This window comes from Heterodontus francisci, chromosome 7, assembly GCF_036365525.1.
Source record: "Heterodontus francisci isolate sHetFra1 chromosome 7, sHetFra1.hap1, whole genome shotgun sequence".
NCBI lineage: Eukaryota > Metazoa > Chordata > Chondrichthyes > Heterodontiformes > Heterodontidae > Heterodontus > Heterodontus francisci.
This window is the reverse complement of record NC_090377.1, coordinates 49704457-49729518: the sequence shown is the minus strand read 5'-3', so window position 1 is coordinate 49729518 and position 25062 is coordinate 49704457. Positions and strand designations below refer to the sequence as shown.

The following is a 25062-nucleotide window of genomic DNA, read 5'->3' as shown; positions in this document are numbered from 1 at the left end:
CCTGTGCACAAAGGAGGGCTATCTCCGAAGACCCAATCACCCCCAATGCCCAACACACTCCCCCATCCCCTCAATCAACCACCCTTGCTTTGCCTTGACCGATTGCCTCTGGCGAGGCCCCAAAAACTTTCCAGTCCTCCGGGGCTCCCCGACGCCTTCCATCCTCAGCTGGGTTGCAGTCCCAGCAGTGGCCACCGGTCCTGGTGGACAGAGAACTGCCAGCCCACTGATTGGCCAGCAGCTCCATTAGGCGGGACCTCCTACCTCAATGAGGTGGAAGTCCTGCCTCAGACCAATTAAGGGCCTGGGGACCGCAGAATGCAGTCTGGATCCCCAGACCAGGTGGAAGCGGAATCGCCACCGATTTTTCTGTCAGTGGAGGGCTCCCATCTGCCAAGGGTAAAATTCTGGCCCATGTGTCTGCAGCATTAGTCCCAGCCTCTGAGTAACTGGTCAGTAACAATTTCATGAGGTTACCATCCCTCAGTGCTAGTGTGATTAGTAGGAGAGGAGGTAACAGGAGTTTCCAAGGTGAAATATTTGGATGGGGCAAGCACACAAGAAAATGTTTGAATTTGAGGGAACGTTAACAAACTGGATTTTACATTATTGACTAACTAGCAACTATCCATGGGGGACTCAGGGAAAAAGAGGCAAGATCATAAGGTTATAAGAAATAGGAGTAGGCCATTCAATAAGATCATGGCTGATCTGATTGTGGCCTTAACTCCACCTTCCTGCCTGTCTCCCATAACCCTTGACTCCCTTGCAGATCAAAAGTCTGTCCAACTCGGCCTTGAATATATTCAATGACCCAGACACCACTGCTCTCTGGGGAAGAGAATTCCAAAGATTAATGACCCTCAGAGAAGAAATTCCTCCACATCTTAAAAGGGAGAACCCTTATTTTAAAACTGTGCCCCCTAGTTCTTGGTTTCCCCACAAGACTATGATCCATAGTCTAGACTCTCCAGTCACGGGAAACAACCTCTCAGCATCTACCCCATCAAGACCCCTCAGAATCTTATGTGTTTCAATAAGATCACCTCTCATTCTTCTAAACTGCAATGAATATATCAACCTAGTGAACCTTCTCTGAACTGCTTCTAATGGAAGTATATCCCTCCTTAACGAAACCAAAACTGTACACAGTACTCTAGATGTGGTCTCACCAACACCCTGTACAGTTGTAGCAAGACTTCCTTATTTTTATACTCCATCCCCCTTGCAATAAAGGCCAATTTTTTAAAAATTGGTTTGTGGGATGTTGGTTTCACTGGCCAGGGCCAGCATTTATTACCCATCCCTAATTGCCCTGGAGAAGGTGTAGTGAGCTGCCTTCTTGAACCGATGCAGTCCATGGAGGGTAGGTACATCCACAGTGCTGTTAGGAAGGGAGTTCCAGGAATTTGGCCCAGCAATAGTGAAGGAATGGCGATATAGTTCCAAGTCAGGATGGTGTGTGGCTTGGAGGGGAACTTGCAGGTGGTGGTGTTCCCATGCAACTGCTGCCCTCATCTTTCTAGGTGGTAGAGGTCGCGGGTTTGGAAGGTGCTGTCGAAGGAGCCTTGGTGCGTTGCTGTAGTGCATCTTATAGATAGTACACACTGCTGCCACTGTGCATCGGTGGTGAAGGGAATGAATGTTTGTGGATGGGGTGCCAGTCAAGCGGGCTGCTTTGTCCAGGATAGTGTTGAGTTTCTTGAGTGTCTATGGAGCTGCAATGAAGGAATGGTATTATAGTTCCAAGTCAAGATGGTGAGAGACTTGGAGAGGAACTTGCAGATGGTGGTGTTCACATGTATCTGCTGCTGTTGTCCTCGAGGTTGCAAAGGTCATGGGTTTGGGAGGTGCTGACAAAGAAGCCTTGGCGAGTTGCTACTATGCATCTTGTATATGGTACATACTGCAGCCAGTATGCACCAGTGGTGGAGGGGTGCTTAATGGGGAGAGACTAGGAGTTGTGGACGAGTAACGAGATTTAGGTGACCATATGCGCAAAATCAGTTTAAACTAGCGCACAGTCCCTAGCAAAAGTAATCAAAAAGGCAACTGAATCTTGGCTTTATCTCAAGGGGATTGGAATTGTAACCTCAGAAAAGATACACTGGCCTTGAGAACAGTACAGCATGGACTCACCAGAATACCAGGGTTGAAGGGGGATATGAAAGTGCTTCCATTTTTAAAATATTTTTTGAGGACTCATGTTTTAGAATTATGGAGATGGATTCATTGGAGGACTGAAGTGTTTCCATAGATACTGAACTTTTTTTTGAAGGCTCACTGGAAGGACTCTGTTTAAAAACATGTACTAGATGTCACACGTCTTCAGCTAAGTCAACAACAGGTGCCTTCCGACTATGGGTTTTTGAGAGAAGTGACATGTCAAGATTTATGGTGCTCAAGAGTGGGTTTCATTTTTTGAATACTGTTTTGAATCAGTTGGGTTTATAGCCTGCTGAAAGAAATACTCAGCTCATCTTTTCTCCACCACTTTGAGAACCCCTGCAGAAATAATCCAGTGTGAGCACTGTAAAGCCTGATGCTGCATTTCTCCTGAGAAGCTTTCGGAAGACTTCCTCTCACCATCTCCTGAATGAACTGCTTCTGAAAAGAGCCCAGAAACCTATCTACGTGTATGCGGATGACGGACTGTATGCCATCTGGAACATAACATATCCTTTTTCTTCAAGAATTAACACGTACTTTGGTCAAAGTATCGTTATTTTTCCTTTAACTGGTGTGTGTATTAGGTATTTAGCAGGGAATATATATATTTGTCATATTTCAAACTGCATGTTAAAGTTTTGCATCTTTATTGGCTAAGTCTTGTTTTATAATAAATTAATACTTTTGTTGTTTATTAAAGAAACCTGGTTGGCGGATTTTATTCTGAAACTAAAATAGAGTATATTAGAGTATATAATTGGACGCATTGGTAACTGGGTACACATTTAAATATATGTTGTGACCCGTGGAGAAGTAGAACTAGAGAAAGACAGTGCACTCCTCCCGCCTTGGTTGTAACAAGGGTTAAATTACCAGGGCAGGTTGCATAAACATGGCTTGTATTCCATTGAGTTTTGAAGGTTGAAGGAAAGCCTAATTGAATCCCTTTGTCATTTTAAACAGCTCAATCAGGTATATACTGAGAAACTATTTCCTCTCATGGGCGAGTCCAAAAAAGGGGCATAATCTGAAAATTAGAGCCAAGCCATTTAGGAGTGAAATAGCATTATAGATTTCAGATCTTGAATAGGTCAACCATGGACAACAAATCCCATTGCATTGTAAACAATTTTCTGAAAGTCAAGCCTCAGTCTTGAACTTAAAACTTGGATTAACATTTAGATATAATTCTCTTTCTCTTACCTTGTTCAACCATTCCACTCTTTCTATATCTGGAAAATGAACCTGAAATAAGACAAAAAGTTATCAATTTTGAGAAATATGGACATTCTGTGGAGAGAAACCATTGATTGTACAATCAATTTTGAAATATATTTTAGTGATGTTCCACTAAGTGCCTGCGTGCACTTGTGCCCAGACTCTTATCCACTGACCCTCCCCATTTCACATTCCCAAACTATCCATATTCATACTCTAGCCAAGGCTGCGTGCCTGGATACTGACGTATCTCCTTGTAGCAAGTTTTTCACCATTCTATTAATTGCCAAGGCCCACAGCATTAACAAATTTGGCTAGAGTAGCCCTGAAGAAATATTTATTGCTGATTGCTAGGGAGATTAACATTTTTTTACATTTGACCAAGTTAAATCCCATGGTTACACCTACCTTCCGCCCAATAACCCTTCCCTGCCACACTATATTTCAGATAGAGTTCCTTCAATCATGCACAGTGATGCTCTTCTGTTTTGCAGATATTTGAACCAGTACATCAAATCACACCTCATATCACTGACCAATTATTATCACCGCTATGGGTTTTTCCCTCATTCTTTGCTAATCTATTTACCTGCAATTGCTCAAAGGAGGCAGGCTTTTTTTTTCAGGAACCAGCACAAATGTCTAATGCAGAGAACATGTTAGTTCAATTCATGTACTTGAATCTTGGACAAAAACGGTGGCCTGGAATTTTCCAGAAAGTTTTGGTGTAACTATGGTACAAGAGTGACATTGGGGAGTTTTTCCATGAGGAAATTTGTGCTGCTTCTAAGATACATCCACTGAAACTTAAGTACATAGTTCCACCCCCATGCAAAAGACCAGCTCGCATGAGTTTCTTGAATTTATCAGAATAATGGCCCAGATTTTGTGGTAGCAATGACGGCAAAGCTGCCAGTGCTCACCATCATTAATCCTCTGAAACTTCTCGAGTCCACATATGTGCAGTTGAACATGGAAATCCAGAAGCTGCTGTCAATGATCCTATGCTTCTCCAGAAGGTACACTGTTGAAGTCCCTCAGTTTGCAACAATTAGAATCATGGAACAGACAAGAACTTGCCCTCTTACACTATTAGCCCCACTGTGAAAACTCTTGTGAAAGTTACATATTGTTGAATAAGGTATAACTAGGTTAATAATGGCATACTAAGTTTGTACTCCCTGAACAGCCTCACTGGCACTGCGAAACTAGTTTTATATTTGCAGAATGTCATATTTCTCCATAATAAAACATTCACCTTTTAACTGTGATTTTTCAGCTTCTACCTTAATCCTATGTGTATGTCTCTATCATTTATTTCACTCTTTGTAAAATTTAGTTAAAAGTGAAGGTTAATCAGCACATTTTACTTCCTGGTTTGCTGCCTGTGAGAATACTTTTAGGTGACTGACTGCTTACCCTGCTTAGTGACATCACTGGTGCTGGATGCCTGGACATCCCCTTGTTGGCACCAGATTCAAATTAATGTTGGGTGAGGGAAAATCTATGCCACAAAGATCAATAAATCTTTGTGGGCAGCTTTCCTCGAGGTCAGTTGTGAACACTGTCACTTCACTGCTAACCATAAAATCCAGCCATTGTATTGGTGTAGAATTATGCCCCAAAATAGGCACACCATGATCTATTTGTCACGCGATATCAGTAAAACTGGAATTTCTGGAGTTTGATAGTAATTTTCTTTGCAATTTTTTTTTATTGGATTCTACATTATTCTTAACCAAAGTGCTGTTACTGTCCATGCACCTGAAACTCAGCTGGAATGACCTTTTCAATAGGAATAAACCAGTTCTGCATGATGGTGGAAAAGAAACAGTGTAGGCAAAAGGCTCGGAGGAGTGAGGCGCTATAGTCAAAGACATAATTGCTCCTACAACTTCACTCATTTTACTCCAGCTTATTCATTGCGATTTAGACAAATACGCTCTGCAGGAAAGTTACATCAGCAAGATCAATGCAGAAACCATTTTTCGAAGTGCAATCCAGGAAATTTGGGGTCAATATTACCAGAAATAACCAATATCAAGTCTAAACGCACGTGTATGTGCACCAGCTGGTACAAGCAGCACATTCAAATTTAAATGGACAAAATTTAAATAAGTTGAGCATACAGCAATGTAATGGTATCTCATTTACAGTTTCATTTTTACTTTCCTACAAATTCACTCATGGCTGAACATGCAACAAAACAACAATGAAAATGTGAATGACATACCTTTACATTAAGTAGCAACCACTAATTTATACATTATGCAGAGATCATAACTATTTATAGATACTATGAAAATAGGAAACATTTTGTTCCTAAACACACTGGTGAAAGCTAAGTGGACGTTATTACTGGAAACTAAAATACAGTTATGGTATTTAAGTATATTTAGAAATTTAAAACATTGCAGAAAAAAAGTACAATTCACTAAACTTTGACGATCTGTGTTACAGCCAGGTGAGGAGGGCGGGGGAAATCTCCAGCTCCCCTTTTACCCCTTCTCTGGTTTGACTGCAACAGGGTTTTTTTTTCCAAACACAGTGATTGAGCTTACCACCTCAGTGAGCGCTTGCTCCTATTCCTCTAATATTTCTCTCTTGGCTGCTTGATCTCCAACTGCTTTCAACAACAGTCCACACCCCAACTGAACCAAAACAACATCTCAGAAGCAAGACAAACTCCTGGCCCTCACAAATCATGACATGTCACTTCTCTGTAAACATCTCCCCAAGTCACCAAGATTTGTCTTTTTTTATCTTAAGCATGAATGTCCAATAAAGGTAGTTTTCAAACACACATCTCAAGTGCCCTTTCGGTGAAATTTCAACAAAACACAAAGTCCAGCATCAATGAAATCTTCAGCCTTCCATATTGAATCCATTTCCGCAATTTAACTAGGGGTCCTCAAAAAATATTTTACAAAAAATGGAAGCACTTTCACAACATACTATGCAGAACTGCATGTTATATGGCCTGCTCCTTAGATTATTCAATCTAAGCAAGGTGTAAATAACAGCAAATTGTGAATCATATGCTCAAAATTATAATTGATTTTAATTAATCAAGTAAATTCTAGAAAAATGGATTATATACAGCTGCAAATTAGACATCCTGGGCCAACCACATATTCCTCCTTGCAAGGTCCAGAATTTGAATAAAGAAGCTAATACAAAGTTGGATAACACAGTCAATCCATTCAAAATGCCTTTGTTCCTTCTTTTCACCAGAGCATGCAGATCGATAGATTTTGCATGCATCTGCTTGCATGCAAGTGAATTCTAGTTCACTGAGGATTACTGCATTGTACACCAAATAATATGGGGTGTGGGGAAGAAAAGAATTTTCAGACAGGAATAAAAACAAGAAATGCTGGAAATACTCAGCAGGTCTGGCAGCATCTGTGGAGAGAGAAGCAGAGTTAACGTTTCAGGTCAGTGACCCTTCTTCAGAACTGGCAAATATTAGAAATGTAAAAGGTTATAAGCAAGTAAAGTGGGGGTGGGGCAAGAGATAACAAAGGACAAGGGCACAGAATAGCTGACCAGAAGGTCGTGGAGCAAAGGCAAACAATGGTGTGTTGAAAGACAAAGCATTAGTATAGATAGGGTATTAATGGACTGAAAATTGAACAGCCGCAAGTACAAAAATGAAAAAAAAACAGTGGGTAAGCAAACTGAACAAACTAAGATGAAATAAAATAAACACAAAAAAATTTTTTTTCAAAGATAAAGTAACAAAATAAAAAGTAAAATGGGGGGCCCCCGTCATGCTCGGAAATGATTGAACTCAATGTTCAGTCCAGCAGGCTGTAGCGTGCCTAATCGGTAAATGAGATGCTGTTCCTCGAGCTTGCGTTGATGTTCACTGGAACACTGCAGCAATCCCAGGACAGAGATGTGAGCACGAGAGCAGGGAGGAGCATTGAAATGGCAAGCAACCGGAAGCTCGGGGTCCTGCTTGCGGACTGAGCGGAGGTGTTCCGCAAAGCGGTCACCCAGTCTATGTTTTTCAGACAGGTATCAGTACCAGCTGATTTTTGCATAGCACTACATGGCCCTCACCATGTTAGTGTGTCAGTGTACATCAATGGTTTCAATACATTTAGCTATTACTATACTAATCCAGAGACAGACTTTCAAACATTCCTGCTTTTCCACTTTAAAAACATGTACAAGTGATTGCAGTTGTGTAACATTTGAATAATCTGAAAAACTGCAGAAATGTTACTGAAGGCGGAGTCCGGTTGCTGGCCATTTCAACACTCCCCCACCCCCCCCCCCCCCCCCCTGCTCTCATGCCCACATCTCTGTCCTGGGATTGCTGCAGTGTTCCAGTGAACATCAACGCAAGCTCAAGGAACAGCACCTCATTTACCGATTAGAAACACTACAGCCTGCCAGATTGAACATTGAGTTCAATAATTTCAGAGCACGACAGGCCCCCCTTTTTATTTTTATGTGTTTATTTTAGTTTAGTTTGTTTCTACTGTGCCTACCCACCTTTTTCAGGTTTGTGCTTGGGGCCAGGCTGCTGAGTTTTCTGTCTATTAACACCCTCTCTGTACTAATGCATTGTCTTTCAGCACACCATTAACATACCGTTTGCCTTAGTTCCATGACTTTCTGGTTAGTTATTCTCTGTGACCTTGTCCTTTCAACACCTCTTTTGTTATCTCTTGCCCCACCCCGCTTTCCTTGCTTAAGAACTTTTACATTTCTAATATCTGCCAGTTCTGATGAAGGGCCATTGACCTGAAACATTAACTGCTTCTCTCTCCACAGATGCGGCCAGACCTGCTGAGTATTTCCAGCATTTTTGTTTGTGTTTCAGGTACATATACATGTTCAGGTATAAACTATTCACATTATTATTATTGCCTTCATACAATATTTAACTACAACACATATAATCTTACAAGTGCAAAAGTACAAAATGAGAAAAGGCAACAACTTTTGCAGTGCTCCATATCGTGATCAAATTTTCCCTTCAGATAACATTTTTTCCCCTCTATTTATCCTATTATATGTGCTGATATTGTTAGAACACAATTAAAACGATCAAAATTGTACAAAGAACCTTTCCTTCATCTGAACATACATGATTTTTTTATAGCTTCAGGAGTCAGTCTGAAACACTCATCAGTTCAAGATTCAGGCTATATAGCAACAGTTTATTTAACATAAAATAGGTATAGGAACAGTTTTCAGTGTGAAAAAAAAACACATTTTACAGTAACTCACAAGCTACTATACTTCTAATATTTCCAAGACTGAGCTATTGCACAACATGCAATGAACCTTAAAAACTAAGATTCACTTCTTGTGTGATACAACTCTGTCATAAAGACAACTAGCCCAATTGCTCAGCTGGCTAATTAAATATAGAGTAACTCCTGTAGTAAACATAACCAGGAGTAATATTCCAAATCCCTTGAAGGTGCATGAAGACAAATATTCACATTTCCCTTAATTATATTAGATGGTTAAGCATAATTTATTACACAGGAAGTTTCTCACCATTTTGAAATATCTAAGGTACATGCAACTTAGTATTTCATTCACCCAAGATATAATAAATTGCTAACTCTATTTTCTGTAATCAATATATTAAAACCACTGTTTGACAGAAACCAAATACATATTAATTGACTTTAGTTCTGAAAAAAAGGACTTTTGAAATAAGACTTACCTATTCTCTAGTCAGATGCTAACTGAGCTGCTGTGTGTTTCCAGCATTTTCTGCCTTTGTTTCAGATTTTTTCATTCGCATTTATTTTGCTTTTTACTTTAATTGACCTTTGTCAATTAAATGAAATGTTTATTCTCTGCACCTTTCAGAAAGAGCCTATGGCAATCAAAATTAACTCATGTATTGTCACTAAAGTAAGGAATTCAAATTAAAATATTCAATGAGGTTACACATTGAATGGTTACAGCACAGAAGGTTCTCAGTTGGCCCGTCGTGTCCGTGCCAGCTCTCTGCAACAGCAACTCAGCTAATCCCACTGGCCTGCCCTTTCACTGTAGCTCTGCAAATTCTCTCTTCAGGTGCTTATCCAATTCCCTTTTAAAAGCCACGATTGAATCGGCCTCCACCACACTGTCAGGTAGCAGATTCAAACCACTCGCTGCATAAAAAAGTTTTTCCTTATGTCACCCTTGGTTCTTTTGCTTTTCACCTTATGTTGGTATCCTCTCGTTCTCGACCCTTCTGCCAATGGGAACATTTCTTTCCACCGCCATGATTTTGAGAACCTCCATCAAATCTCCTCTCGACCTCCGCTTCTCTAAGGAGAATCACCCTAGCTTCTCCAATCTATCTACATAACTGAAGTACATCATTGTGAAATGTTTCTGCACACTCTCGAAGGCCTTCACATCCTTCCTAAAGTGTGGAGCCCAGAACTGGACGCAATACTCCCGTCAAGTCTGAATCAGTGCTTTATAAAGGTTCATCATAACTTCCTTGCTTTTGTGCTGTATGCCTCTATTTATAAAGCCCAGAATCCTGTATGCCTTTTGAATCACTTTCTCAACTTGTTCTGCCACCTTCAACCATTTGTGCACATATACCCTCAGGTCTCTGTTTCTGCATCTGCTTTAGAATTGTACCCTTCAGTTCATGCTGCCTCTCTTCATTCTTCCTACGAAAATGTATCAAACTTCATATGCACATGTCTGCCCATTCCACCAGTCTGACCATATCCTCGAGGTCTATCACTATACTCTTCACAGGTCACAACATTTCCAAGTTTTGTATCATCTGCAAGTTTTCAAATTGTGCCCTGTATACCCAAGTCTAGGTTATTAATATATACCAAGGAAAGTAGTAGTCCTAATACTGACCCTTGCAAAAATCTACTGTATACCTTCCACCAGTCCGAGAAACACCAGGTTCACCACTACTGTGTTTCCGATCACTCAGTCAACTTTGTAGCCATGCTGCCACTGACCCTTTTCAGAAGAAGATTTAAAAAAAACCCTGCACTAAACCAACTAGTAGCATAATATTTATTCTGCATCTATAGGGCTGCACCAATTAAATATTGAAAATATCTCAGGGCATAAAACTAAAAATATTGACCAATAGTTGATTATATTCTTATAGGTCCATTATTGAAAGGGCTGATCACCTAGAGTATAAACGGTAGTTTAGACAGAATGGTTAGATGTTATTATTTTACACATTAAATACTCAATCAGCTCAATTACTATACTACCTAGGAACGGGAATAGATAATTCAGCCCCTTCAGCCTGTTCCACCAGTCAGATGACGACTAATTAATACATCAAGTCTATTACAGCACACTGTGTCAAAATCAATCAGAATGGAGAATAAATTTCAATTGCAAAAGGTGTTTAATGGAACACAGCATGTTAAATAATTCTAAAGTACATACAACAGAACCATTAAGATGCTTCTGTCAAAATCACACACACAAAAAAAAATCAACGCTGAATCAAGAGTTTGGGGCATAAGTAGCCAAAAGTGGAACAGTGCATAACAAAATGCAGGGAAATTAAATTAAAGCTGTAATCTAATTCTGGTCATCTAATCTTCAATCCAGTGCTTTAATATATAGCTCAAGTAACTTGTTTAGTAATTTATGATGGCAGTTAAGCGAGTTAGATTAAAGCTTCATCACTACGCTCAGCCATCATTTTTGATGTAATTCAACTGGCAGAGAAGATTAAAAATCACTCAATGCTTCTTGACCAGTATACTTTGCTGACATTTTATTTGCCATTAGCTCTGGGACAGAATTCTGCACATCTCGTTCGAACTGCATCCAGGAAACTAGCCAAGGTTTCAAAGCTAGGTTATATACTTCAGAGAGGCTTACAACCTAAGCTATCTAATTAATAAAAACAGAAAGTGCTGAAAATACTCAGCAGGTCTGACAACATCGGTGGAGAGAGAAACAGAGTTAACGTTTCAGGTCTAATGAAAGGTCATCGAGCTGAAAGGTGAACTCTGTTTCACTCTCTACAGATGCTGCCCGATCTGCTGAGTATTGCGAGCACTCGGTTTTATTTCAGATTTGCAGCATCTGCAGTATTTTGCTTTCAAGATGTCTTTGCCCTTGGCCTCTTTGTCTCGAGAGACAATTGGTAAGCGCCTAGAGGTGGTCAGTGGTTTGTGCAGCAGCGCCTGGAGTGGCTATAAAGGCCAATTCTAGAGTGACAGACTCTTTGACAGGCGCTGCAGATAAAAAATTGGTTGTCGGGGCTGTTACACAGTTGGCTCACTCCTTGCACTTCTATCTTTTTTCCTGCCAACTGCTAAGTCTCTTCGACTCGCCACTCTTTAGCCCCGCCTTTATGGCTGTCCGCCAGCTCTGGCGATCACGGGCAACTGACTCCCACGACTTGTGGTCAATGTCACAGGACTTCATGTCGTGTTTGCAGACGTCTTTAAAGCAAAGACATGGACGACCAGTGGCGAACTCGCTGTACAATACGTCCTTGGGAATCCTGCCATCTTCCATGCGGCTCACATGGCTAAGCCATCTCAAGCGCCGCTGGTTCAGTAGGGTGTATATGCGGGGGATGTTGGCCACCTCGAGGACTTCTGCGTTGTAGATACAGTCCTGCCACCTGATGCCAAGGATTCTCCGGAGGCAGCGAAGATTAAATGAGTTGAGACGTCGCTCTTGGCTGATATATGTTGTCCAGGCCTTACTGCTGTAGAGCAAGGTATTGAGGACACAGGCTTGAAACACTGGGACTTTTGTGTTCCGTGTCAGTGCGCCATTTTCCCACACCCTCTTGGCCTGTCTGAACACAGCAGCGGAAGCCTTTCCCATGCGCTTGTTGATTTCTGCATCGAGAGATAGGTTACTGGTGATAGTTGAGCCTAGCCGTAGGTGAACTCTTGAACCACTTCCAGAGCGTGGTCGCCGATATTGATGGATGGAGCATTTCTGACGTCCTTTCCCACGATGTGCGTTTTCTTGAGGCTGATGGTTAGGTCAAATTCATTGCAGGCAGCCGCAATCCTGTCGATGAGTCTCTGCAGACACTCTCTGTGTGGGATGTTAATGCAGCATTGTCAGCAAAGAGGAGTTCCCTGATGAGGACTTTCTGTACTTTGGCCTTCGCTCTAAGACGGGCAAGGTTGAACAACCTGCCATCTGATCTTCTGTGAAGGAAAATTCCTTCTTCTGAAGACTTGAACGCATATAAGAGCAGCAGTGAGAAGACGACCCAAATAGTGTGGGTGCGAGAACACAGCCCTGTTTCATGCCACTCAGGATAGGAAAGGAGTCTGATGAGGCACCGCTATGCTGAATTGTGCCATTCATATCGTCATGGAATGAGGTGACGATACTTAGTAGCTCTGGTGGACATCCGATCTTTGCTAGTAGTCTGAAGAGACCAACTCTGCTGACATCCTTGCCCAGGTTACTGACAGGGGAAGTTTATTTTGTTGGGGGTTGGGGGAAGGGGAAGGAAAAAGAACACACACACAATATGCACCTCATCCAGATATTTTGTGGTATTCTGCTCTCATTTCCTCAACTAAATTTTACTAGTTTTGACCTCACCAAAGGATTCAGCATGACAGTAAAGAACCACCAGCATCTGATCTATTAGCGTACTTCTGAAAAACATTTATTGCATGGCACAGGCCAAACTGCCTTCTTCTGTGCTGTAACCATTCTATGTTTTGTCTCACATTCTGCTGCAGATGCAGCTTAAATAAATATATTCAGCTCAAATGATATCTTGGTCTTTTTCATAAGTAATCTGCCAATAAACAGTATGGGTCAGCAGCAGGAAGAAGTCCTTTGAATTTAACATACTCTAGTTTTTTTTTTTAAAGATATTGTTTCGAATTTGCATGTCTGATGGGAAGAAATTCCAAGTTTTCCGTATACTGCAAACTGGAAATCCACCCCACTGCTTTCAGAGATCATACATTTGGGAGCTCTCTTCCAAATCTGCTCCTTGCTATCTCTCACCACACATTCAAACACCTACTCAAAGGCCCCCTTAGATATCCTTTAGTTCATCTCCAGTGTAGTGTATTGCTCCTCCTGCAGAATGTTCGAGGTGAGGGAAACCTCCGGTGGCCCTGCCGACTTCACCTGCTGGAAGTGCATCCGTCTCCAGCTCCTATCAGACCGTGTTAGGGAATTGGAGCTGGAGCTGGATGAACTGAGGATCATTCAGGAAGCTGAGGGGTTGATAGATAGAAGCTACACGGAGGTCGTTACTCCACAAATCAAAGGCAGCTGGGTAACAGTTAGAGGTGGGAAGAGGTCAGTGCAGGGATCTCCTGTGGTCGTTCCCCTCAACAACAAGTATACAGTTTTAGATACAGTTGGGGGGGACGGCCTATCGGGGGCAGGCTGCAGTGACCGGGCCTCTGGCACGGGGTCCTGCACTGTGGCTCAGAAGGGAAGGAGGGAGAATGGGAGAGCACTAGTCATCGGGGACTCGATGGTGAGGAGTACGGACAGGCGGTTCTGTGGGCGCAGGCGAGACGCACGGATGGTTTGTTGCCTCCCTGGTGCCAGGGTCCGTGATGTTTGTGATCGCGTCTTCAGGATCCTTAAAGGGGAGGGGGAGCAGCCAGAGGTCGTGGTGCACATTGGCACCAACGACGTAGGAAGGAAGGGTGGCACAGATGTTAGAAGTGAGTTTAGGGAGTTAGGCTGGAAGCTGAAAGCTCGGACGGACAGAGTTGTTATCTCTGGTTTGTTGCCGGCGCCACGTGATAGTGAGGCTAGGAATAGGGAGAGAGCACAGCTGAACACGTGGCTGCAGGAATGGTGTAGGAGGGAGGGCTTCCAGTTCTTGGATAATTGGACTGCATTCTGGGGAAGATGGGACCTGTTCAAACAGGACGGGCTGCATCTGAACCAGAGGGGCACCAATATCCTGGGAGGGAGGTTTGCTAGTACTGTTTGGGAGGGTTTAAACTAGTTTGGGAGGGGGATGGGAACCGGACTTGTAATCCAGGGACCAGTGGGTCCACTCAGAAAGACAAAGAGTGTAGTGAGGTATTGGGGAAGGTAGCACTGTCACAGAGGACAGATGGGCACGGAGAAGGGTTAAAGTGCGTATACTTCAACGCAAGAAGCATCAGGAATAAGGTGAGTGAATTGAAGGCGTGGATGGGCACTTGGGACTACGATGTTGTGGCCATCACTGAAACGTGGATAGGTGAGGGGGAGGAATGGTTTTTGGAGGTACCTGGTTATAGATGTTTTCATAAGATTAGGAATGGTGGTAAAAGAGGTGGGGGGGTGGCATTGTTAGTTAGAAATAGTGTAACAACTGCTGAAAGAATTTTCGAGGAGGATCTGCCGACTGAGGCACTGTGGGTTGAGGTCAGGAACAGGAAAGGAGCAGTCACCTTGATGGGAGTTTTCTATAGGCCCCCCAATAGCAGCAGGGAGGTGGAAGAGCAGATTGGGAAACAGATTTTGGAAAGGAGCAGAAGTCACAGGGTAGTAATTATGGGGGATTTCAACTTCCCAAATATTGATTGGCAACTCTTTAGATCGAATAGTTTGGATGGGGTAGTGTTTGTGCAGTATGTCCAGGAAGCTTTTCTGACTCAGTATGTAGACTGCCCGACCAGAGGGGAGGCAATATTGGATTTGGTACTAGGTAATGAACCAGGGCAAGTGATAGAGCTGTTGGTGGGCGAGCACTTTGGAGATAGTGATCACAATTCTGTAGCATTCACTGTGGTAATGGAGAGGGATAGGTATGTGCAACAGGGCAAGGTTTACAATTGGGGGAAGGGTAGATATGATGCTGTCAGGCAGGAACTGAGGAGCATAAGTTGGGAGCATATGCTGGCAGGGAAGGGCACGGTCGAAATGTGGAACTTTTTCAAGGAGCAGATAGTAGGGGCCATTGATAAGCATGTCCCTGTCAGACAGGGAAGGGATGGTCATGTGAGGGAACCGTGGTTGACAAGAGAGGTTGAGAGTCTTGTTAGGAAGAAGAAGGATGCGTATATAAAGTTGAGGAAAAAGGGCACAGGCATAGCTCTGGAGGGATACAAGATGGCCAGGAAGGATCTGAAGAAAGGGATTAGGAGAGCTAAGAGAGGGCATGAAAAATGCTTGGCGGGTAGGATAAAAGAAAACCCCAAGGCCTTTTACGCATATGTCAGAAATATGAGGATGACTAGGGGGACCATAGGTCCGGTCAAGGACAATAGCGGGAGACTGTGTGTTGAGCCGGAAGAGATAAGTGAGGTTTTGAATGAGTACTTCTCTTCGGTATTTACGAATGAGAAGGGGTGTATTACTGAAGAGGACGGTGGGAAGCAGACTGGTAAGCTCGAGGAAGTGCTCGTTAGGAGGGAAGATGTGTTGGGGTTTTTGAATAACTTGAAGATAGACAAGTCTCCCGGGCCTGACGGGGTATATCCAAGGATGTTATGGGAAGCAAGGGATGAAATTGCAGAGCCGCTGGCAATGATCTTTTCATCTTCTCTGTTGACGGGGGTGGTACCAGGTGATTGGAGGGTGGCAAATGTTGTGCCCCTGTTCAAGAAAGGGAATAGGAACAACCCTGGGAATTACAGGCCAGTTAGTCTTACTTCGGTGGTAGGCAAGTTGATGGAAAAGGTGCTGAGGGATAGGATTTCTGAGCATCTGGAAAGACACTGCTTGATTCGGGACAGTCAGCACGGTTTTGTGAGGGGTAGGTCTTGCCTCACAAGCCTGATTGAATTCTTTGAGCAGGTGACCAAGCAAGTGGATGAGGGTAAACCAGTGGATGTGGTGTACATGGATTTTAGTAAGGCATTTGATAAGGTCCCCCATGGTAGACTTATGGAGAAAGTCAGGAGGCATGGGATAGTGGGGAATGTGGCCAGTTGGATTAAGAATTGGCTAACTGATAGAAGGCAGAGAGTGGTCTTAGATGGTAAATACTCAGCCTGGAGCCCAGTTACCAGTGGCGTGCCGCAGGGATCAGTTCTGGGTCCTCTCCTGTTTGTGATTTTTATTAACGACTTGGATGAGGAAGTCGAAGGGTGGGTCAGTAAATTTGCAGATGATACAAAGGTTGGTGGAGTTGTGGATACCGAGGAGGGCTATTGTCGTCTGCAAAGGGACTTGGATAGGTTGCAGTGCTGGGCTGAAAAGTGGCAGATGGAGTTTAACCCTGAAAAGTGTGAGGTCGTCCATTTTGGAAGGACAAACATGAATGCAAAATACTGGGTTAACGGTAGGGTTCTTGGGCATGTGGAGGAGCAGAGAGACCTTGGGGTCTATGTGCATAGATCATTGAAAGTTGCAACTCAAGTGGATAGGGCTGTGAAGAAGGCATATGGGGTGTTAGCGTTCATTAGCAGAGGGATTGAATTTAAGAGCCGTGAGGTGATGATGCAGCTGTACAGGACCTTGGTAAGGCCTCATTTGGAGTACTGTGTGCAATTCTGGTCGCCTCATTTTAGGAAGGATGTGGAAGCCTTGGAGAGGGTGCAGAGGAGATTTACCAGGATGTTGCCTGGAATGGAGAATAAGTCTTACGAGGAAAGGCTGAACATTCTAGGCCTCTTCTCATTAGAAAGGAGAAGGATGAGGGGTGACATGATAGAGGTTTATAAGATGATCAGGGGAATAGATAGGGTAGACAGTCAGAAACTTTTTCCCCGGGTGGAGCAAAGCGTTACAAGGGGTCATAAATTTAAGGTGAAGGGTGGGAGATATAAGGGGGATGTCAGGGGAAGGTTCTTTACCCAGAGAGTGGTCGAGGCATGGAATGCCTTGCCCGGGGAAGTTGTTGAGTCAGAAACTTTAGGGACTTTCAAAAGGCTTTTGGATAGGTATATGGATAAAGGAGAATGATGGGGTATAGATTAAATTGTCCTTGACAGAGGACAAAGGATCGGCACAACATTGTGGGCCGAAGGGCCTGTTCTGTGCTGTATGTTCTATGTTCTATGTTCTATCTCCTGCAAACCTATTCAGTGCTTCTTCTTTCCACATCCTATTTTGTGATGTGTTTTGAGACAATTTGCTGCATTAAAAAGGAGCCATAAAAAAGCATAAGAGGCAGTGAAGTGACATCTGTGGTGGGCTGCATCAGGTGGCTCTCAATATCCCTTCTAGTCTTGTTGCCCAAACTCCATTATAAAGTTCAATACCAACCATTATACTAACTTCAGCCAATACTGAGTTATGCAATATGCTGGAACTGTATCCAAAACTGGATGCTTTACAGCACAGTAAGCTCAAGAGAACTATTAAAAATACAAAAATGTGGCACGACTAGAAAAACACATCAAATTACATAAATACTGATCAAACACAAATTCTTTTGGAAGCTAATAACCCAAGACCACCTTTCCACAATTGAAAATTTACAAACATGCACAGAAGAGTTTATAGAGACATAGAGAGATACAGCACCGAAACAGGCTCTTCGGCCCACCGAGTCCACTCCGACCATCAACCACCCATTTATACTAATCCTACATTAATCCCATTTTCCCTCTCACATCCCCACCTTCCCTCAATTCTCCTACCATCTACCTACACTAGGTGCAATTTACCTTTTTGTTAACAATGGCCAATTTACCTATCAACCCACAAGTCTTTGGCATGTGGGAGGAAACCAGAGCACCCGGAGGAAACCCACGTGGTCACAGGGAGAACTTGCAAACTCCACACAGGCAGTGCCCAGAACCGAACCCGGGTCGCTGGAGCTGTGAAGCTGCGGTGCTAACCACTGCGCCAGCCTAACTATAACCTCAGTATGACTTTGCAAAATATTTTCTATAGCTCACCTTTCCTCCTAAATGATACATAATTGAAGTCTTTCACCTTAACAGCTTATTCTGTCATGTGAGACAACCATCATCTCCACAACAATCATACCAGACATTTGCCAGTTTTGCTGCACTGTAACTTAAACTGTCCTGATCATTAGCATGCATTATAGGCTTTCATGCAACCTTATTCAGTTCATTTGCTATCACTACAGTACAAAAGTATGCATGACACCAAAGATAAAGTTCATTGCTACCAATTTTGCATGAACACTAGATTTCCTTCCGATAGTGAACTGATGCAGAAGAAATGGTCTCACCCATCTGTACTGTGCATCCTGCAGAAATTGGGTAATGGATTTTTAAAACACCTCAAGTACTCCATGAAGCCATTATTCATAACTCCCAATGCAACTATCCCATCAGTTGTTTTGAAATCATAAATCTCACTGGCAGTCAGAGGCTGGTATTCAGTACAAGCATCTACGCTTATATGGGCCTATTTCACAGTCGTGTGGATTTTTTTTAATTCATTCATGGGATGTGGTCATTGCTGGCTAGGACAGCATTTATTGCCCACTAAAGGTATTTAAGAGTCAACCACATTGCTGTGGGTCTGGAGCCACATGAAGGCCAGACCAGGTCAGGACAGCAGGTTTCCTTCCCTAAAGGACATTAGTGAACCAGATGTTTTTTTTTACAACAATCGACAATGGTTTCATGGTCACCATTAGGCTAGCTTTTAATTCCAGATTTATGAATTGAATTCAAATTTCACCATCTGCCATGGTAGGATTCGAAACCCATGTCCCCAGAGCATTAGCCTGGGCTCTGGATTACTGGTCCAATGACATTACCACTACACCACCACCTCCCCCAAGCAGCATAATTCCTTGAAGGAAAAAAAAGTGCATTTATATAGTTCCTTTTGGATGTTTATGATAACCCAAAGCACTTCACAATGGATGAATTACTTTTAAAATCTGGGCAACACAAAGCAATCTGATAAATGACTAATTACATGCAGGTACAAAAGCAAAATATTGCAGATGATGGAAATCTGAAATAACAGAAAATGCTGGAAACATTCAGCAGATCTAGCTTCAAGGATACTTGCAAGTGTGACATGAAGGCCCTAAGTGTCGACTGTCACACTTGGGAGTCCCTAGCTGGTGAAAGAGGGAAATGGTGACATATCCTGTGGACTAATGTGCACTGACATGATGACCAGTTGCTACAGCAGCTTGGTAACAGGCGCCAACATCAAAAACAACTCAGTCACTTGGCAGCTTCACGTGCAGCACTATAGAACTTGCCTCTCAAGGATGAGCCTTCACAGCCATCAGCAAAAGTGCACCAAGAGAAGACACCCCACCTAAATGGATTGTTTCCTGCATATTCATCATCTTTCACAGATGGAAGAATGCCAACCCAACCACCTAGCAGCATCTGTGGAGAGAGAAGGTCATCGACCTGAAACGTTAACTCTTTCTCTCCACAAATGCTGCCAGACCTGCTGAGTATTTCCAGCATTTTCAGTCTTTAACCACATATTGGTTTCTCATTGAAGGGATATTGCCAAAGACATGAGAGAACTTAGTTTCTTAGAACAATGTGTTCTGGAACCAACCCGGGAGTAAACTATTTTTGACCTGGTAATATGTAATGAGACAGGATTAATAAATAACCTCACAGCAGAAAATCCTCTAGGCAAGAGTAATCATAATATGATGAAATTCACAGTTTGAGGGTGAGAAATCTGGGTCTGAAACTAGCATTTTAAACTTAAATGAAATGAAAGCAATTACAATGGAATAAAGATAAAAATAGAATTGGCTAAAGTGGACTGGGAAAATAAAGTAACAGGTAAAACAGTAAAGCAGTGGAAGCCCTTTAAAGAGATATTTCATAACTTTCAAGAAAGGAGGGAGACAGAAAGCAGGAAACTATAAGCCAGTTAACCCAACATCTGTCATAGGGAAAATGCCAGAATCTGTTATTAAAGTAGTAGCAGGACATTTAGAAAATCATAATGCAATCAGGCAGAGAGTCAACATGGTTTCATGAAAGGGAAATCGTGTTAGACAAATTTCTTGGAGTTCTTTGAGAGTACAACAAGCAGGGTAGATAAAGGGAAACCAGTAGATGTAGTGTATTTGGATTTCCAAAAGGCATTTGTTAAGGTACCACATAAAAGGTTACTACACAAGATAACAGCTCATGGTGTAGGGGGGTGGTAATATATTAGCATGGATAAAGGATTGGCTAACTAAGAGGAAAAAGAGAGTCAGGATAAATGGGGCATTTCTGTAACTAGTGGAGTTCTACAGGGATCAGTGTTGGGGCTTCACCTATTTACAATATATCTTAACCTGGATGAAGGGACAGTATATTGTAGCCAAATTTGTGGATGATACAAAGATAGGTAGGAAAGAAAGTTGTTAGGCGGACACAAGCATCTGCGAAGGGATATAGATAGGTTAAGTGAGTGGGCAAAATTTTGGCAGATGGAGTATAATGTGGGAAAATGTGAGGTTGTCCACTTTGGCAGGAAGAATACAAAAGCAGAATATTATTTACATGGAGAGGGAGAGGGATACAGCAAGTAATTAGGAAGGCAAATAGAATGTTGGCATTTATTGCAAGGGGGATGGAATATAGAAACATAGAAAAATAGGAGGAGTAGGCCATTCGAGCCATTCAATACGATCATGGCCGATCAACCAAACTCAGTACCCTGTTCCCACTTTCACCCTGTATCCCTTGATCCCTTTAGGCCTAAGAACTATATCTAACTCTATCTTGAATATATTTAATGATTTAGCCTCAACTGTTTTCTGTGGTAGAGAATTCCATAGGCTCACCACTCTCTGGGTGAAGAAATCCCTCCTTATCTCAGTCCTAAATGGCTTACCCTTTATCCTTAAACTGTGATCCCTGGTCATGGACTCCCCCACCATTGGGAACATCCTTCCTGCATCTGGTCTGTCCAGTCCTGTTAGAATTTTGTAGGTTTCTATGAGATCACCTCTCATTCTTCTAAACTCAAGCAAATACAAGCCTCTGTGGCAAGAACATCCTTCCTTAGATAAGGAGACCAAAATTGTACACAATACTCCAGCTGTGGTCTTACCAAGGCCTTGTATAATTGCAGCAAGACATCCTTGCTCCTGTACTCAAATCCTCCAACATACCATTTGCGTTCTTAACTGCCTGCTGCACCTGCATGCTTACTTTCAGCGACTGGTGGACAAGGACACCCAGGTCTCGCTGCACCTCCCCCTTTCCCAATCTATCGCCATTTAGATAATAATCTGCCTTTCTGTTTTTGCCACCAAAGTGGATAACCTCACATTTATCCACATTATACTGCATCTGCCATGTATTTGCCCACTCACTCAACCTGTCCAAATCATACTGGAGCTTCTCTGCTTCCGCCTCACAGCTCCCACTCCCATCCAGCTTTGTGTTGTCTGAAAACTTGGATATATTATATTAATGATACAGATGAGGGAATTAAATGTATATTGTGAATAGCTGGGGTCCTGGCACTGATCCTTGCAGTACCCCCTAGTCGCTGCCTGCCATTCGGAAAAAGACCAACTTATTCCTACTCTTTGTTTCCTGTCTGCCAACCAGTTCTCTATCCATGTCAGTACCTTACCCCCAATCCCATGTGCTTTAATTTTGCACACTAATCTCTTATGTGGGACCTTATCGAAAGCCTTCTGAAAGTCCAAATACACCACATCCACTGGTTCTCCCTTATCCATTCTACTAGTTACATCCTCAAAAAATTCCAGTAGATTTGGTCAAGCTTGATATCCCTTTCATAAATCCATGTTGACTTTGTCCGATCCCATCACTGTTTTCCAAGTGCTCTGCTATTACATCTTTTATAATGGACTCCAGCATGTTCCCCACTACTCAAGTCAGGCTAACCAGTCTATAATTCCCTGTTTTCTCTCTACCTCCTTTTTTAAATACTGGGGTTACATTAGCTACCCTCCAATCTGCTGTGACAGTAGGAACATCTTGCTACAACTGTACAGGGTGTTGGCAAGATAACACCTAGAGTACTGTGTACAGTTTTGGTTTCCTTGCTTAAGGAGCGATATACTTGCATTGAAAGCAGTTCAGAGAAGGTTCACTAGGTTGATTGAAGGGGTTGTCTTATGATGAAAGGTTGAGTCTATACTTATTGGAGTTTAGAATAATGAGGGGTAATCTTATTGAAACATAAGATGCTGAGGGGACTTGACAGGGTAGATGCTGAGAGGATGTTTCCCCTTATGGGGAATCTAGTACAGGGGGTACAGCTTCAAAATAAGGGGTCTCCCATTTAAGATGGTGATGAAGAGGAATTTCTTCTCTCAGAGGGTCATTAGTGTTTAGAATACTCTTCCCCAGAGAGCAAGAGAGCAATGGAGGCTGGGTCATTGAATATATTCAAGGCTGAGTTAGACAAATTTTTGATCTACAAGGGAGTCAAGGGTTAATGGGGGGGGGGGGGGGCAGGGGCAGGGGCAGGCAGCAAAGTGGAGTTAAGGCCACACTCAGATCAGCCATGATAAATAGCGCAGCTGGCTCGAGAAGCTAAATGGCCTACTCCTATGAACTTCCCGCTATTCTTCAACTGGTATCATGGGATCATTTAAAAAAAGGATGCATCAGAATTCGTCACTCAGCACAATATAACTTATGGTTTCAATTAAAATGTACCACTTGAAATAGCAAGCTTCATCTTCCAGATACTGACTGATCTCCTGTGCATTTCTAGCTTTTTCTGTTATTTATTGCAATTTTTTTATTACAAATGGTCTGTTACTTTATGTTACTATACAATCTAATAATAATCGTATTAATCCAAGTTTATACCAGATACTTGGTAAACCAGCCTTCAATATGCATTCTTATTGAAACAGAATATCAAGCTCTAAGCACAGCAATACTACATAATGTTAATTATTGAAGATTACATTTTAAGAAGCCCCATTTAATGTCTTTTTATTAGATCTTTAAGGAAATACCTGTTTTTTTTTATTGCACAGGAAAAGTATGCCAACTGGTTATTACAATGTTATTTTGTGAATGTCTCCATACCCTGATGAAACCTGGGATAATAGTGACATCATTCAAATGCACCCTGAGAAACCGGTCTAACTTACACAACATTTCGACTCAAGTCTGTTGCGCAACAATTTGACAGCATATGGCACAGAATTTTTAAAGATTCAGGCCAGGTTGCAAAGTTGAACAGATAGGGAGTGAGGAATTCCGAAGTGGGGAAGGTGTATTAGCAGTTGTTTGAGTAATGAGGAACTATCAAAAGTTTCAAACTACTACCAGGGAAAGCCGGATCTGGGAAGGATCCAGGCACCTGGTTACTAAGTAACAATGACTCTGAAATGACAATGAAGATCATAAGACTGTGCAGATAAATAATACAAGTTGCCAAAACGACACCTGTACGCACATTAACCCACTGCATTAAACACCTGATTTGATTTCAACCTTGCTTAATGAATGATTATACCCACCCACGCAGGAAGATCTTGTTTAATCTCATTAGTAATCACAAACTTCTCATCTTCCAGCAATTGAAACGCTGCTTGCAAACGCGCAAATTTCCAGCCTCTGTTCCTCTTCCACCAAATCCACATGAGCAGTCCAAAGACGATCCAGGTAAGACTCAATCCGAAATAACCGGTCAGGTAGACGGGGAAAAGGTAGCTGAATGCCTTGGCGAATTGTGTCAGCGCCTCCATCAAGCCCGGAACCAGAGAGTTCTCTCCCTCCTCGTTACAAAGTAGCTCAGAAGATACAGAAGCTCGCCGCTCAGAGAACGAGATACTTTCCCTGTGTCTGAATTTCTTCCCTTCTGCGGCGCTTGCCATGTTTGCTAGGTGGCTTGCTCAGCAGACTCCGCTCGAACAGCCCCAGCAGGTTTATGCCGGGCGCACCTTCCACTTATTGGGATCAAACTTCTCTGATTAACCCAATAGCTCGTCACCTCTAGCACCACTACGCTGGAAATCCTGAACGTACAGGACTTTTCTCCCACCACCTCCCTCCCACTCTTACCCTGAGCCCTCCAGTCCTTTCCGATCCAAAACACAGTGTAAACACTCTCCGTCTCCCTCCACCCTCTCATCACCGCAAAACAAATACTTCTCCGCCTACAGAGAACACTCCCCTCTGACCACTGGCGTTGCCTCCTCCCCCTGCTGTCAGGCTTGGGAACTTGCTGCTTGTTCCTGCAAAAACCGAAACCCACGACCGATATAGAAGTCAGTGGGATCTAATGAAAACATTTGTATCTTTAGTTTCATAGATATTGAAAGTGCACTTCATTTTATAGAAAGTATTATCGTTACAATAAACACTCGATCATTTACACTAGCGAATCTGTCCCTCCGTGTTGCTCTTACTGAACCCCATTCCTGCCGATTCAGATCAATTACAGGCCAATCGATAGTGGGCACATTTGCAGATTGGAGAGTGCAAGCAAGTTCTCAGTTGTTGGTCTGAAGTAAACAGCCTGCCCTTTTTTTAAAAGATCACTGAAGTCTGGCATCGGAAATATAATAATGTGGTTCACAATAATGGTCTGCCTAGAGAGGGAAAAAAACTCTCAAATTCCCATTTGTAATAACTGTAAGGTCATTAAAATATAGAATGTGAAATCTCCCAGTTGTTTATCAACCTTTAGCGCTCCATTGAAGTGAGGTTGTGCAAGTTTGTTAATCTATTTTTTGTGTCAGTATGTCTGTTGTGAACGAACAATATAATTACTTTTTCTAGTGCATTGAACAACCCGAGAGTAGGAACTAAAAATCAGCTTCCCTATCCAATGCCATAACAGTTCGTCACCCACTCTATTATATATGTCTAAAACAAGATTTGATAAATACAGAACAAA

General features: G+C 42.5%; 1 protein-coding gene across 1 annotated transcript in view; it reads right to left on the bottom strand.

The window, feature by feature from the left end:
• LOC137371967 (extended synaptotagmin-3-like) overlaps window positions 1-24284 on the bottom strand; it is a 145886-nt gene extending 121602 nt beyond the window's left edge. Inside the window, exons 1-2 of the mRNA XM_068035144.1 lie at window positions 23681-24284; window positions 3373-3414 (exon numbers count right to left, since the gene is read on the bottom strand). Coding sequence (XP_067891245.1) covers window positions 3373-3414; window positions 23681-24037 — 399 coding nt within the window. The 5' untranslated portion in view covers window positions 24038-24284. The remainder of the gene's footprint in view (window positions 1-3372; window positions 3415-23680) is intronic.
• Between the last annotated feature and the right edge of the window lie 778 nt (window positions 24285-25062).